Source organism: Streptopelia decaocto, assembly GCF_964273445.1.
Source record: "Streptopelia decaocto genome assembly, chromosome: Z".
NCBI lineage: Eukaryota > Metazoa > Chordata > Aves > Columbiformes > Columbidae > Streptopelia > Streptopelia decaocto.
This window is the reverse complement of record NC_138657.1, coordinates 71,462,508-71,476,024: the sequence shown is the minus strand read 5'-3', so window position 1 is coordinate 71,476,024 and position 13,517 is coordinate 71,462,508. Positions and strand designations below refer to the sequence as shown.

Genomic DNA, 13,517 nt, shown 5'->3' with positions numbered 1-13,517 from the left:
CCCTGGGGGCAAGCCAGACTGGGGAGCCACTGCTGTTCCTGCATGTCTTCCTGGAGTGGGATGGAGGGCTGAGAATGCAGGGAGGGGCAAGCCCTAATTGCAGTCTCACTCTTGTGGGGAGCGACATGTGCCACTCCCAAGATGTAACGGCTTGCAAGACCTGCCCCTTGCTCTCTGCTCTCCTGTCTGTGAGGCAGAGGAAGATAAGGAACTGAGCATGCCTCCTGAAAATGTCTCTGTGGGGAGCAGCAGTGCCCCAGGGTTAGCCCTTAATTGTCACCTTCTACCCAGGAGTGAGTGCTTCACTTCCTTTTCCTTCTCAGCACCTTTCTCTACGCAGCCTTTGAAGGCTGCATCTGTCTGGCTTTGGGAAGGTGGGAGATGGTCTTGCCCCCACATTTGACTACAAGCTCTTTCTGTCCACTTTAGAGCTTCTTTCCTCTAAAGCCCTCCCCCAAGCAGCCTGTCCTCCCCACCGTGACTGTCACCCACACCAGCTCTTGCCTGCTCTGGGAGCTGGTGCAGACAGGGCATCTCTGCGGTGGCTGGGTGCTGCCCACAGGTGATAAATGGCCTTTTCTTCACTCCCTGGGGGAGTGTTCCTCATATGCCTGGGTAGAGGAATAATAATATTATCCGGGAAAGGCAGGTTGTCCCGGATGCGGCCTCCCTGGACCAGCTGGTGGTGTCTCCCATGGCAGAGCCCACAGGTGATGGAGAGGAACGGGGACACTATCCATTAGGGTCACCATGGCAAGGGTGGAGGGGAACTGGCATGCTGGGGCACCAGTGCAGCTCTCCTGGGCTGCCCAGCTACATTTGTCTTGTGTTGGCAGCCACCAGGGAGGGTGACATCCCAATCCAGCTGGCAAGGAAAAAAAGCACGTGCCGAAGCCAGCACAGCTTCTATTCGGGCTGGGTTTTAGTGCTGTGACCTGTAAGCATCGCTCCTTAACCCCCGGTAACAGCCTGCTGGCAGACTTTCTTTTGAAGGTTGGGCTGCTCAGTCTGTATCAAGGGCTATTTCTGCACTTCCCTCCTCTTTTGACTTTATCATCTCATTAAGACTTGTAGCTGCTTTCAGCAATTTCTACTTGTGTATGGCTGCTGGCTGGGAGGACAACCCTTAGTTACACACATGATTTTCCTTAACATTTGCCTGTAGTGCTGTTTTTTCAAGGCTGACTCAATCTCAGCTTGAGCAGCAGGTTTAATCACTCAGTAACCCTTTTTCTTATTATTCATTAACCCTTTCTTGACCCCTGGAACACATGGGTTTAAACCACAGCCCTGATGACTTTTAACTTCTTCAGCACTTTTTGCTTTGGGCAGCTTCCCTGCCTGCCCGCTCCCCCTGCGCATTTCCTGCTGCACCAGGGCTCAGGCTGGCACTGCAGCATTTAGCTGTGGTAATGATTGCCAGGCCTGAGCCGCTTCGCTGGCTGCCCTTTGGAAGGTGCAAACCCTGGGAGATACCCCAGCTCTTGGCTTGTTTTGTTTTTGGCTCAGCTAAGACTGGTGAACAAATCCACCTCCTTGAGCACAGAGATGATCGCTCGACCTGCAAGATGCACTGCTGGGCTAGAGGTTGTAAATACAGGATTATGAAAGGTTATGAAAGGTTATGAACAGATGGTACTGATATTGTTTATGTGATGCAAGAGTAAACCTATGGTGTTAAATGAGCTCTGGGTGACCATCAGCAGTGGTGACAGCCTGAGGACTTTGTTTTGCCCATTCCTGTGCCCACTGGGCCACTGCAGGAGCTCCATGAACCAAGGTGATGGACAGGGGATGATGACAAGGTGGTGATGGCGAGGGGATGATGGTGAGGGGGTGATGGCTTCCCCTCCTGCTCCCTGCAACCTTCCCAGACCGACTGTGCCCATTACCATGAACCACAGCCACACTCCAGGCAGCACCTGTCAGAAAAAAAACCCAGCTAAAGAAAACAGCAGCCAGCTGTGTGGGGAAATGTACCCTGTCATCCAGTTATTTTCTGAAGCAGAGGGAAGCAAACACTGGGGCAGGAATTTCCCGCAAGCAGCTCTGGCCAGGGAGCTCCTGTGGGCAGGAATGCAAGATGGCTGTGGGGCTCCTGCAGAAAGGATGGGGGGGTGTTGAGATATGGGCAGCAGAAATGCAGCTCCCCAGCCCGAGCAGCGATGAATTTTGCTATTAGAGAGAAACTGAAGCTCAAATGTGAGATTAAAGGGGAAGCAAAAATTTGGAAGTGTTTCTGAGATATTGCAGAGGGTTGTCTTGTCTCCATTTAAAGAAAAGGAACATTTTCTGGTGAATAGGGCTCCATCAGCTCTTGCTGTGATGACTGAGGGAATTAAAACACACATATTTCAGGAGACTGCTTTGAAAATCCTTGAGGAATGAGGAGAAACTTTGGTACAAACTGAGCTGCTTCAGCCTTCCTGCAGAGCAACAAATAGAATGTAAGCAGAATTATATAAATACATACTTAAAGGTATTTAAGACTCCCTGTGTAAATAGAATTTTTGTCAGCATTAAAATGTGACATCCAAGATATTCAGGGAATGTTTGTTTTTAATTTAAAAAAAAAAATTCCTCCTGACAAAAGCCAGCTTGTAAAAACATCAACAAACCTTCATTCCAGCCTCAGGGGAGAGGAGGCCGGGTCCTTTGTAGCTTTATCTGTGGCTGCTTCAGTACCAGGGTGGGATCCAGCAAAGACACGAAAGAACCCCAGTTCTGGGTGGGTTTGCAGGAGAATACCATGTGAGGAGGAACAGGTTGAGGCCATGTGCTGTGGCCAGGCCTGGGGTGCCTTGGAGTTAAGGCTCTTTGCGACCCCTATGCACCCCGGACACTGCAGTGGGGTGGCAAACACGCGGCAGAAAGGACAACAGCCCCTGAGAGGGATTTTCCCTGGCTGAGCATCAGTCCTGGCAGTCACTGACCTGCGGGAGCCAGGGCCTCCCAGTGAGGTGCCAGGGAAATGTGAGTAAGGAGGTACAGTTTCAGCGGGAACTTCTGGGAAAATCTGTCAGTAACCACCCTTTTATACATTTGGGAACTGCCAATTTGGAAACACCCAGGTTGCACAATGCCCTAGCTGGAGGTGCCACCCGCAGCCCTGGCAGCAATAAAAAGCCGAGGGAGCAGGCACATCAGCAGAGCCCTACAAGGAGCACATCCCCGCGTACGACAGCTGTCTGCCTGCTGCAGAGATGGTGCAAACGACTCCCTTCCTCCTGGTGCTCAGCCTGGCCCTGGTGGCTCACGGCTTCACTGCAAAAAAGGTAATGTCAGGGCTGGGATGTACGGAGCAGGGTGGGCAGGGGGCTGTGGCTTCCAGGGGTCCCCAGTCCTGCTGCCCTGACTGTGGCCAGACTGTGCTGTGGCACCAACACTGAATCCCCTCTGCTCCAGTGTGTGCTGACCGGGCGCTGGATGAATGACCTGGGCTCCAACATGACCATCGGGCCTGTGAATGGACAAGGTAACTTCGATGGCTCCTACCACACAGCTGTGACAGCCACCACAAACAAGATCCAGGTGTCACCACTGCAAGGGTCCCAGCACCGCACAAACCAGAATAGCCAGCCCACCTTTGGCTTCACAGTCAACTGGAGCTTTTCAGGTGCGTCTCCTTTCCCAGCCTCCCTGTTGTGTCCACAGAGCTGCCCTGCCCTCCCAGTTCTGTTCCCAGTGGTGCCCTGTCCTCCCTGTGGTGTCCTTGACGCTTTCTGCCCTCCCCTGCAGTGATCATCCCCTGCCTTCCCCTGCAGTATCCCCAGTGCTCTCCCATACCCTGTGGTATCCCTGATGCTTCTCCATCTTTGACCCCGGAGCTCTGTGGCTGGTGTCACCTCCCAGTCCCAGGGCACACAGGATGCACTGGGGGTTGAAGCTCTCTGCTGTCTGCGCATCTCCATGTGAGACCCCCAGCCCTCTGACCCCTCCTGCCTGCTTTCTCCATCACTGCTGTCTCCAGAGGGCAGGGACAGCCCGGATCTGCTGTACCCTGCTCTGAGTCACAGCTTGGTGCTGACCTGCAGCCCTGGCTGTGCTCACATCCATCTCCTGTCCCGTTCCCACAGATTCTGTCACCGTCTTCACGGGCCAGTGCTTTGTGGATGAGACAGGGAAGGAGGTTTTGAAGACCATGTGGCTCCTGAGATCACGTGTGAACAACATCAAGGATGACTGGAAAGCTACCATGTAAGCCTCCTGTCCTTGCCGCATGTGGGTTCCCTGCACATACCCAGGGTTGGGTCTCTCCCACCCTGCGGTGCTGAACACTCAGCAGAGCTGCTGCCAGTGTGGGGGTGACTGAGAATAGGGTGCCTGTGCGTGGCCCCACTGGGGGTCCTATCATCGTGCAAACACTGCTGGGGGGTGGGACGGGGCTGGGTGGGTTTTCAGGACCAGGAGAGTGCATTTCCCCTGTGCAAGGATGCAATTCCCACGCTTATATCTCCTCCCTCTGTGTCCCCACAGGGTTGGCATCAACATCTTCACCCGCCTGCACTCACAGAGGGAGTGAGGGTGGCAGTGCAGGGGTTTCCAGGCTGGTGGCAATGCTGGGATTGTGGACCCTATCTGCTGCTTCCCCACCTGCTTCTAATAATAAAGCTTTTCTGCAAATATCCACCTGGCTCCTGTCATGTCATGGCTCAGTGCCCACATTCCCCTGTCCCCTCACAGCATCCCATGGCCCATCCTGTCACTGTCCCCAAGGCCCAGTGTGTGCCCCCTGCTGTGACATCCCCATGACCCAAGCTCCTCCATCACAGCCCCCACCACCTCACCGTGCTGTCTCAGGACCCCTGCCTTGCCCTGCTCAGTCTGGCGTGCTGCCCAGTGGCCTGTGTCCCACCGGGCTGGCCCTTGGCAGGAAGCCCGGCATGGGCGGTCGCTGCCTGGCTACAGCCCCCTCCACTACAAAAGAGGTTGAGCAGACGCGGGGCAGCAGCGCATGCAGAGCTCAGGCACTGCACACGGCCTCCACTGCTCCTTCCGCCGCCATGAAGAGTATCTTTTGCTGCCTCCTGCTCGTCCTGGCCCTGCTCAACCACCATACTGCTGCTGTCAGGAAGGTAAGGGCAGCCGGGGGGCAGCGCCCGACCCGGGGCTGCCCGATCCTGCTGTGCCATGCTGTGCCATGCCATCCCTCGGATGCAGCAGGAACAGCTGAAGGGCTGCCTGCTCCTGCTGCTCTGTACCTTACTGTGCCATGCTGTGCCACTCCAGGGTGCGGTGTGTGTGACCATGGGGGCTTCCAGCTCTGGCTGTGCTGTCCCCAGGGATAGTGTTAGTCACCTACCTCATGTATGGGGGTCACCTCTCACCCCTAGCTCTGCCCTGCTCTGCCCTGCCGTGGGAGGGAGAGGTGACGTTAGAGCAAGTTCCCATGCCACTGATACCAGTTTCTGGGCAGAGGGACCATGCCAGCTCCCAGACACGTGGGACACATGTCCCACCACCCCCACAAGCTGCAGTGGGGGTCCTGGCTTGGCGCTGCCCGTGGCACTGGCACAACCCCCGGTCTCCAGTGTGACCTGCAGGGCCTGTGGAGGAATGAGCTGGGCTCCAACATGACACTCTCAGCCCTGGATGAAGCTGGGACCTTCTCGGGCTCCTACCACACTGCCGTGGCAGCCACCAACAAGCAGATCCTGGTGTCGCCCCTGCAAGGAGCCCAGCAGCACCCTGGTGACAAGGGACAGCCCACCTTCGGCTTCACTGTGCATTGGCAGTTTGCAGGTACAGCAGTATCCAGCATGGCATCCTGGGTCAGTCAGCAATTCCCTACTCATGCTGGGAATGGTTTTCCCTCCAGCTGTTCCCTGTAGCCCCTGAGGCACCCAGAGAAACCCTGGCTGCAGCCACAGACCAGCCACACACACTCACTCCTCCCATGAGATGTGGCAGGGGATGTCTGTGTCTGCGACAGTTGGCAGGGGTGTCTATCTGTCTGTCTAAGGGACATGGCAGGGGCAGTGCCCATCTGTGTCTCCAGGTGATATGGAAGTAACTAATCTGGGCAATGTGGCAGGGAGATCCATCTGTCTGCCCAGGGCATGTGGAGGGGGTGTCTGTCTGTCAGTCTGCCAGGATCAACTGGCTCAGGTTCCCCTGTCTGGAGGTACTGCCTATGAGCCCCTCTGCCCCCTTGCACCCTACCAGACTCCATCACAGCCTTTGTGGGCCAATGCTTTGTGGACCGCCGTGGGAAGGAGACACTGGAGACCACGTGGCTCCTGCGAGAAGAAGTCCCATCCCGCAGGGACATCTGGAAAGCCACCAGGTGAGCTCTGAACCTGCCCTCCAATCCAACAGCCCTGCCTTCCCTCCTACTGATAGGGCTTTCCTTGCAGGGTCGGCACCTCTATCTTCACCCGTGTCAAGTGATGGGGACAGGGACAGGATCCCCCTGCACCCTGCTGTCCCACCTGAGGCTCTGTGTTGTCTGAGTCCCCGGCTGGCCTCCTTGCTGCTCCCAGCATCATGGCTGGGAAACACACCCTTGTGCTGCCTGGCTTCCTCGCAGTGCTTCCCAGTATCCTGTTGTTGGGGACCCCCTTCCCAAAGCTTGCATTCCCTGCAGATACAGCCAAATAAACATTTTCTGCCTGGCAGAGAGCTGTACACCATGTGTCCCTGGGGTGTAAGAAGCCACTCTATGGCAGGGAGAGGTGAGGGGCAGGTGGTGGCTGGGGGTGGGTGGGGTGGTGTTTTGGGGGTTGGGAGGAAGGGTCTGGAAGACAAGGGGAGGACAGCAGCTGGGTAATTCAATTTTCTGACCATGGCTTCAGGCCTCAACAGGTGCCTTCTTGCCCATGCACCTGCAGGGATCCTGTGGTGGGTGTCCCTGGGCAGCACCCCTGCTGTGGAGCAGTATGTTGCCCCATGGCTGGGGATCAGGATAAAGGCTGCATGCAGTCAGAACACTCACTTGGCCTCATCTGGCATCTTTGCATCCCAGTCTGCCTTGTCTTCACATTAACTCGATTTCCAGCTACTGTTCTGGGCGGGGGGCTCAGTCCTGGGTGCACAAATGGGGGAAAGCTGGGTGGCAGATCTCACAGAGGGGACCATGGTCACAAGTTGGGAGCTTGGAGTGTTGTTGTGCTCCAAAGTCCAGGCTGGATACTAGAAGGACCAGAAGAGGGGCCTGGGGTCCACTGGCAGCTACTGGGCACACTGGGTGGCTAAGGCCAGATACTGCAAGAATCCATTCTGTATTTATGTACATACGCATATGTTTCCCACTAACTGGCACTCACCCCATCAGTTGGAGGGTGGAACAGGATAAAGTTCATTCCAGGCACTCAAATTCACAGGACAACATTGCCTTTACATTAACCTCTATCTTATCAGCTCATTAGGAAAGAAACTAAACGTCAAAAAAGGGCCCAGTGCCCTTTGTGCAGACCCATCTACCATGTGAAGTCACTAACATCACTTCAGTAACTCACGAAGTTTCTAACTCAGGAATTTCCCAATCCATAATGTGCAGCTCCTAACTCAGCTGCTCCTGTGCACACTGAGGAGAAGCTGTGCAGGCAGGGAGAGGTGTGAAGGGCTTGAAGGAGGTTGCTGCCTGGGGGTGGCAGGACTGTTGGGGAAAGACACTGGAATGCACCAGGAACTTTGGGGCAGTGAGCACAAAGTGACATGAGAAAGTGTGACAGCCTGTCCACCACCCTCTTCCTTTCACGGTGTGCCCACCCTTCCTCAGCCTTCCTCAGCTTCTACTCCTCTCCCACTTTTCCTGTTGGGTTTTGGGGCTCATTTCACTCCCCAGCTTCTGGAGAGTGCACAGACCACAGTCTGTGCAGGATATGCCTGTATCCTCTCCCCTGTACGCTCATCCTCACTCCTTCACCCTCATCCTCACTCCTGCACCCTCATCCTCTCCCTCATCCTCATCCCTGCCTTCCACACACAGCTCCTCAGTTCAGCCCCGTTGTACACTGGCATCCTTAACACTGCTCTGACCACACTGTGGTCATTCTCATACTCAGCCTCCACAAACGCCTGCTGTGGCTGTCACCAGCAGCATGAGCAGATGCCCAAAATGCTTCTCCAAATGGTCTGTGAGGTTAAAGCCTCAGCATCCCTGTGGGAGTAGGAAGATAAAGCTGGGAGCCCTGGTGGGAGGACCCCACGGGGGGATGTGTTACCACCCACAACCCTGCAGGACCCCCGGGGAGTAAGGCTTTGTTTCTGTCCTTTCATCAAGCCCACAGCTGCAAACCATTTCTCCTGAAATGGTATCTGATGGGACAGGAGGTGATGTAAGTGTCCTGCTTGCTAAACAGGGGGACAGAAACAGAAAGTAAACCAGTAGTTTACAGGAAGCCAACAATGATGTTGTCTTTGCCACTTCTGCCCCAAACCACACTCATCAGCTGCCCTAGACATCTCCCATCCTGGTTTCAGTTCCCAATGGCCTCATCCTTGATCCTTAGCAGCTGTCATGTTCCCCCACAGCAACAGCCCACCCTGGCCTGATCCTGCCCCAATGTTCACTGGCCTTTTACTCTTGCCTGGTACATGTGACCAGGGCTGCACACTCCAGCCTGCAATGCCTTTGGGTTTTCTTGTTGCTGCTGGGGCAGGTTTGCTTCCTTCATCTGTCAAATCACTAGAGCTGTTGCAGGTCCCCAGCCATCCCCACACACATGCATCACCCTGCCCTGGTGACTCCTTGTCCTTCCATCTGTCCCCTGAAGTAACCAGATGCTGTTTGGGTACAGGGACTCTTGCAGGGCCAGGGTGAAGCCCAGGCACAGCTCTCAGCCAGGGGACACTGGGTCACAGGCCAGGGACCCTCAGGCTGGGCCATGTCAGTGGGCAGCTCCAGTCAGCCCTGTCTACATCCCTAGCCCTGCTGCTGTTCTTATCCCCATGGGGCAGGGATAGGGACTGTATGCAGACAGCCCCCAGGGACACATCTGCTCATTTGCCAGCAGTGTGACCTGACCAGCTGGTGGGAGAACAAGCTGGGCTCCAGGATGCGCATGTCTGTGGTCAACAGCCAGGGCAACATCTCTGGTGAGTACCACATTGCTGTGTCGAGCATCCAGAAACCCATAAAGCCCTTCACCCTTGACATCTCACAGCACTTGAATGAAGGCAGGCAGTGCACCTTCAGCCTCACCATTAAATGGAAGAAGTTTTCTGGTCAGTATGGTTTCCAATAGCACTCGGATTTCAGTCTCACTAGAAACATTTTTTCCAGTGACATATGGAGGCCTCACTCTTTCCACAGCATACCTGTTGCATGAGTCATGCCAAAGGCATATTGAGAATCAGTATAAATAGTTACTTGCTGATTACATACCCAACTGGCTGCTCTGCTAGTGCAGGTAATGCAGCCCTTTGGGCACTCGCTGACAGTTGTAGAGGTTCTGCTTCAAGTACCTCTAAGCTTCTCACCACTACATACCCCATGGGTCTTTTTCTATTTACGTAGTATGAAGATCCAGCAGTGAAAAAAAATAGATCTGAGGCCTCTAGAGGTTGATTTCCCAGGTGGCTTGAGTAAAACAGTGCCTTAGTACAATCACAATGCGGCTCACCATCAGAAGAAACAGGCAGTGAAGTTGCTGGTTTCAAAACATGACATCTTTTTAAAGTAATATAATCTGCATTTAAAAATGTTAATTCAGAATGATGTGATCTTTGTGGGGAAAATGCTTGTGTAGCATGTTGTTTAAGAATTAGTTCTACTTCATAAGGGACATACACGGTTGTTGGGTAATTGTTATGTTAAGTAATTTAACAGAATTTAAGCCCTGTGCAAAGTGGTTAGGTTGAAACTCTGAGTGATGCAAATTACCTCAAGTAGGCACTATAAGTCTAATGTCCTCACCAGCCAGTCTGGCACACAGATGCACAAATAGTATAGCATATACTATAGGTCTGGGCACATTAATGTTGAATTTGCACGATTAGATTCACAAGTAGTGAAGGCCAGTCATGATTATTGAATCTTTGCACTGCACAGGTGCATGAATAGCATAATAAATGCGCTGCACAGATGCAACAATATTATAATATATACTATAGGTCTGGGCACATTATACTATAGGTCTGGGCACATTCAATGAGAAATTCACACGACTAGATCCACAAATACTGAAGTTTATTAAAGCAACACGTGCAAGTTCTTTTAGATGCTGTTGATAAATACAATGTCTACAAAACCACACTTTAGTTCAAATAAGATGTTAGTTGGAAGAAATAACTATTGGTACCATATATATATATAAATTCTAAGGTGACTATAAAGCACTATTAGTATGATTACAAAATATGAGCTTGACATCCTAACTTGATATAACTAAGTGCACAAATCTTACCCAAGAGCGTCCTCCTGAGGGCGGGGAAGATATGCTCAGCCTGTTAACTGGTCCCAGAAGTCCTAGTATGCTGTTCCCTTGATTTCTCAGTGATGGTGTCTTCCCCCCTGCCCTTCCTTTATTGTTAGGGCATTTTATACTATTTTCAATGTTTAGTTGGGGCTTGAGTGACTCTGCTCATACATACTTTTGTTATTGATTGGTTTAGAAATCCTTGCTTTGATTTTTAAGGTAAAAACCTTACTAGGCATGCTTGAAGGTAGGCTGGAGATGGGTATTCTTTGAGATGGAGTTATATTTTGGTATTATAATGAGATTATAATGAGGAAAATTCATCCATCAGACAAACTTCTGGCTCAGTAACTAGCATTTTGGACAGAAATGAAAATTTATCCTTTTTAATTGTCAGCAGCTACACCTTATCTTCAAAACTGAGAGCAGCTATACCATCTGCATACTGTACTTGCGACTTGGAACAACAAGGGCCCGACCACGATATCTTCATATAACTCTGCCCCCCCATATCTTTAATTGAGCTTCCTCAGGCATCGTCAATTAAGAATGCAGGCCAGGTGTGTGGGGGGTGAAATTATACAGAGCAGATTTCTTCCCCTCTGCACATCTGCCTTATATGCTGAAGATGTGGAAACAGCTTTATTCTCAAAAAGTGTATCCTTGATATTTAGTTTCAATAATTTGCCCTCTCAGTAATTATCCCACAATTGACCCAGAACTAATGGTCTTCTCCTTCTTACGATAATCGCTGTTGCTGCTATTACCTTAATACAGCAATTTTTTTCTGCTGCTATGGATCCCGTTCAGTTGAGTAACAAGCCACAGGGTGGCGGTGTGGACCGAGCTTTTGAGTAAGGACTCCTTTGCTACTCCTTTGTTCTCATGCACAAATAGCTCAGACGGTTTTGAGTGATGCAGCAATCTTAATGCCAGAGCAGAAGGTAAAACTCCTTTTATAGCTTGGAAAGCCTTTTCTCTCTCTGGACTCACAGTATAGGCTCCAATTCCTCTGCCTCAGTAGCTTCTGTTGATGGCTTACTTACCTCTTCTAGTATCCAGGGTCTGCAGTAGCTTGCTGTGCCTAAAAATTCTTGCAGTTGTTTCCTTGTTACCGGTGGAGGTATTTCTACAATAGACTGAACTCATTCTGGGTCTACTAATCTTTGTCCTACTCTTTATATAAATCCTAAAACTTTTGCTTCCTGCTGACATAGCTGAAGAGATGCATGGTGACCTTTTTCTGCTAAAGCAGTACACAGACAAACAGGAACCTTCACATCAAAGAGTCTTCACCTGTCTGACTGGCAGGTAACAAATCATCTACATATTGTACAGGTGTAGTACCTCCAGGTAATGCAATAGTTTTCAGATTTTCTCTTTGTCACCCTGGGAGGTGATCTTTAGAATGGTTGTGGATGGCAAAGGTGGCTTGGTCCACAAATGCTGTTGCTACCAATGAATTATTAGAATTCTGGAGAGTCATTCACCCGTATGTCACCCGTACATCAACAAAGCCTGTCACAAGCTTCCCCGGCAGTCACTGAGATGTTCCTCTGCCCTTTGTATACGTTCCTGTACTTTAGTTCAATTTACTTGTATCTCCTCACAAGCTCTAATTGTGTTTATCAGATTTTAGCAATTATCTCTCTCTATTTGATTATTATAATCCTAACTAGGACACCTGAGGCCAGGCAGTCAAATTTTCCCCTGCCTGTAGGGTTAATTTCACATGCATTTCGATTATCTTACCTTTTTCATTCAGATGAAACAACTCTTTCAATAACACTGTAACATCAACCTGGGATGGATGATATCCCATACAAATATTAAAAAACAATGATGCACATCTATCCACACCATCTCTTAACCAGAGTGTTTGATTTCCCCACATAATCAAATCTCTTAATCAGGTTTCCCATGACAGAGGTGCTTGGCAGGATCTCTTGGTTTTCATCAGGAGGGCTGTCAATCAAAGTCCTGAGTTTCAGCTGTTGTTTTGCCCCTGCAGCAGGAGAAAAATAAGTTCTAAGCAATAACCAAAATTTCCTACTGTTTCACATCTTTTTAGATGTTGTTCTGTTCCTTTACCTACCTCCAGGGATGGTACTCCCCTTATCTTCTGAGGCCTTTTTTGCATAATGAGGCAGGGAGTTCAGAAGTTCATAGCTTACAGAACTTATAATAAGCAAGCTTACATTATGCTATGCAAATTTATATGGTCAATTTCTAAACAAGTTCTGTAAGAAGCAGTATATCATGTAATTCAAGAAGCTAAGGTAGTCTATTCCCTTAACAGCCATTCTCCAAACTTCAATATAGAAATAAAAGTTGAACAGCAAACATAGTATAACAATAGCCACTAAAATCTTGATAGGGTGTCCCATAAGGTTCAATGCTCTGGCACTTAGAGCCTTTGCTCAAGACACCTGTCCCCTGGTCAGGAACAAAACGCTGGCCTGTGTAGTGAGCATCAGGTGAGGAAGGCCAGTTCATTTCTCCCCACTGCCCATGTGATCAAAGTAAGAACACTTGTAATGAAGGTGAGAACACAATTTTGCTGTGTCTTGAGATCACCAGCTGGTGTGGTGGATGCCTCCCCCCGCAGCCAAACCAGCTGCAGTTTGGTACAGACTCCAAAGGACACAAAGGCCTGAGCTGCAGCACAGCCAAAGACTCCTTTTAGGAAACCCACAAGAAAGCAGAACAGCACACTGAACACCGATAAGTTGTGGGTGTAAGGAGTCTCCTGTGCGCCTTTCCCACTGCATGTGATTTGACTACGAGACAACCACTTTATTCTATAAATATGACAGCTGGGGTAAGCCTACTTTGTGCTCTCTCTGCTAGAGAAGTGTAGCTGTATGGTGATTATCTTTTACCACTCACAGATCACTGGATGAGCCCCAGGGCTTGCTTCAAGAGACCTAGGATCCAGACTTTGAAGTGAAGTGAGACCAGGCCCCTAGAGGGGAGTTAAGCAGGTTGAGATGCAGAATGATGAAACTTTGTAATCGTAGCCAAGCGATATAAAGAATTGGGGTGCGCTTGTAATCCTTTGGCCGAAAAGACATATAATTTCTTATGTGTTTTCCCTTACCCTCTATTTCTGTTAGATATGAACTGTTGATCAAGTCTGGGGCTAAATCTGGATCC

General features: G+C 50.7%; 2 protein-coding genes across 2 annotated transcripts; both read left to right on the top strand.

Annotated features, from left to right (window-relative positions):
• The first annotated feature begins 3,115 nt into the window (after positions 1–3,115).
• Positions 3,116–4,627, top strand: LOC309451658 (avidin-like). The gene is made up of 4 exons (XM_082075580.1): positions 3,116–3,275; positions 3,406–3,616; positions 4,077–4,197; positions 4,477–4,627. Exons 1-4 carry the CDS (start codon positions 3,204–3,206, stop codon positions 4,520–4,522), a joined length of 450 nt encoding a protein of 149 aa, XP_081931706.1. The 5' UTR covers positions 3,116–3,203; the 3' UTR covers positions 4,523–4,627.
• Positions 4,628–5,491: 864 nt separating this feature from the next.
• LOC309451661 (avidin-like) lies at positions 5,492–6,538 on the top strand. Its single transcript, XM_082075583.1, has 3 exons — positions 5,492–5,742; positions 6,166–6,286; positions 6,357–6,538. Exons 1-3 carry the CDS (start codon positions 5,574–5,576, stop codon positions 6,388–6,390), a joined length of 324 nt encoding a protein of 107 aa, XP_081931709.1. The 5' UTR covers positions 5,492–5,573; the 3' UTR covers positions 6,391–6,538.
• The last annotated feature ends 6,979 nt before the right edge of the window (positions 6,539–13,517 follow it).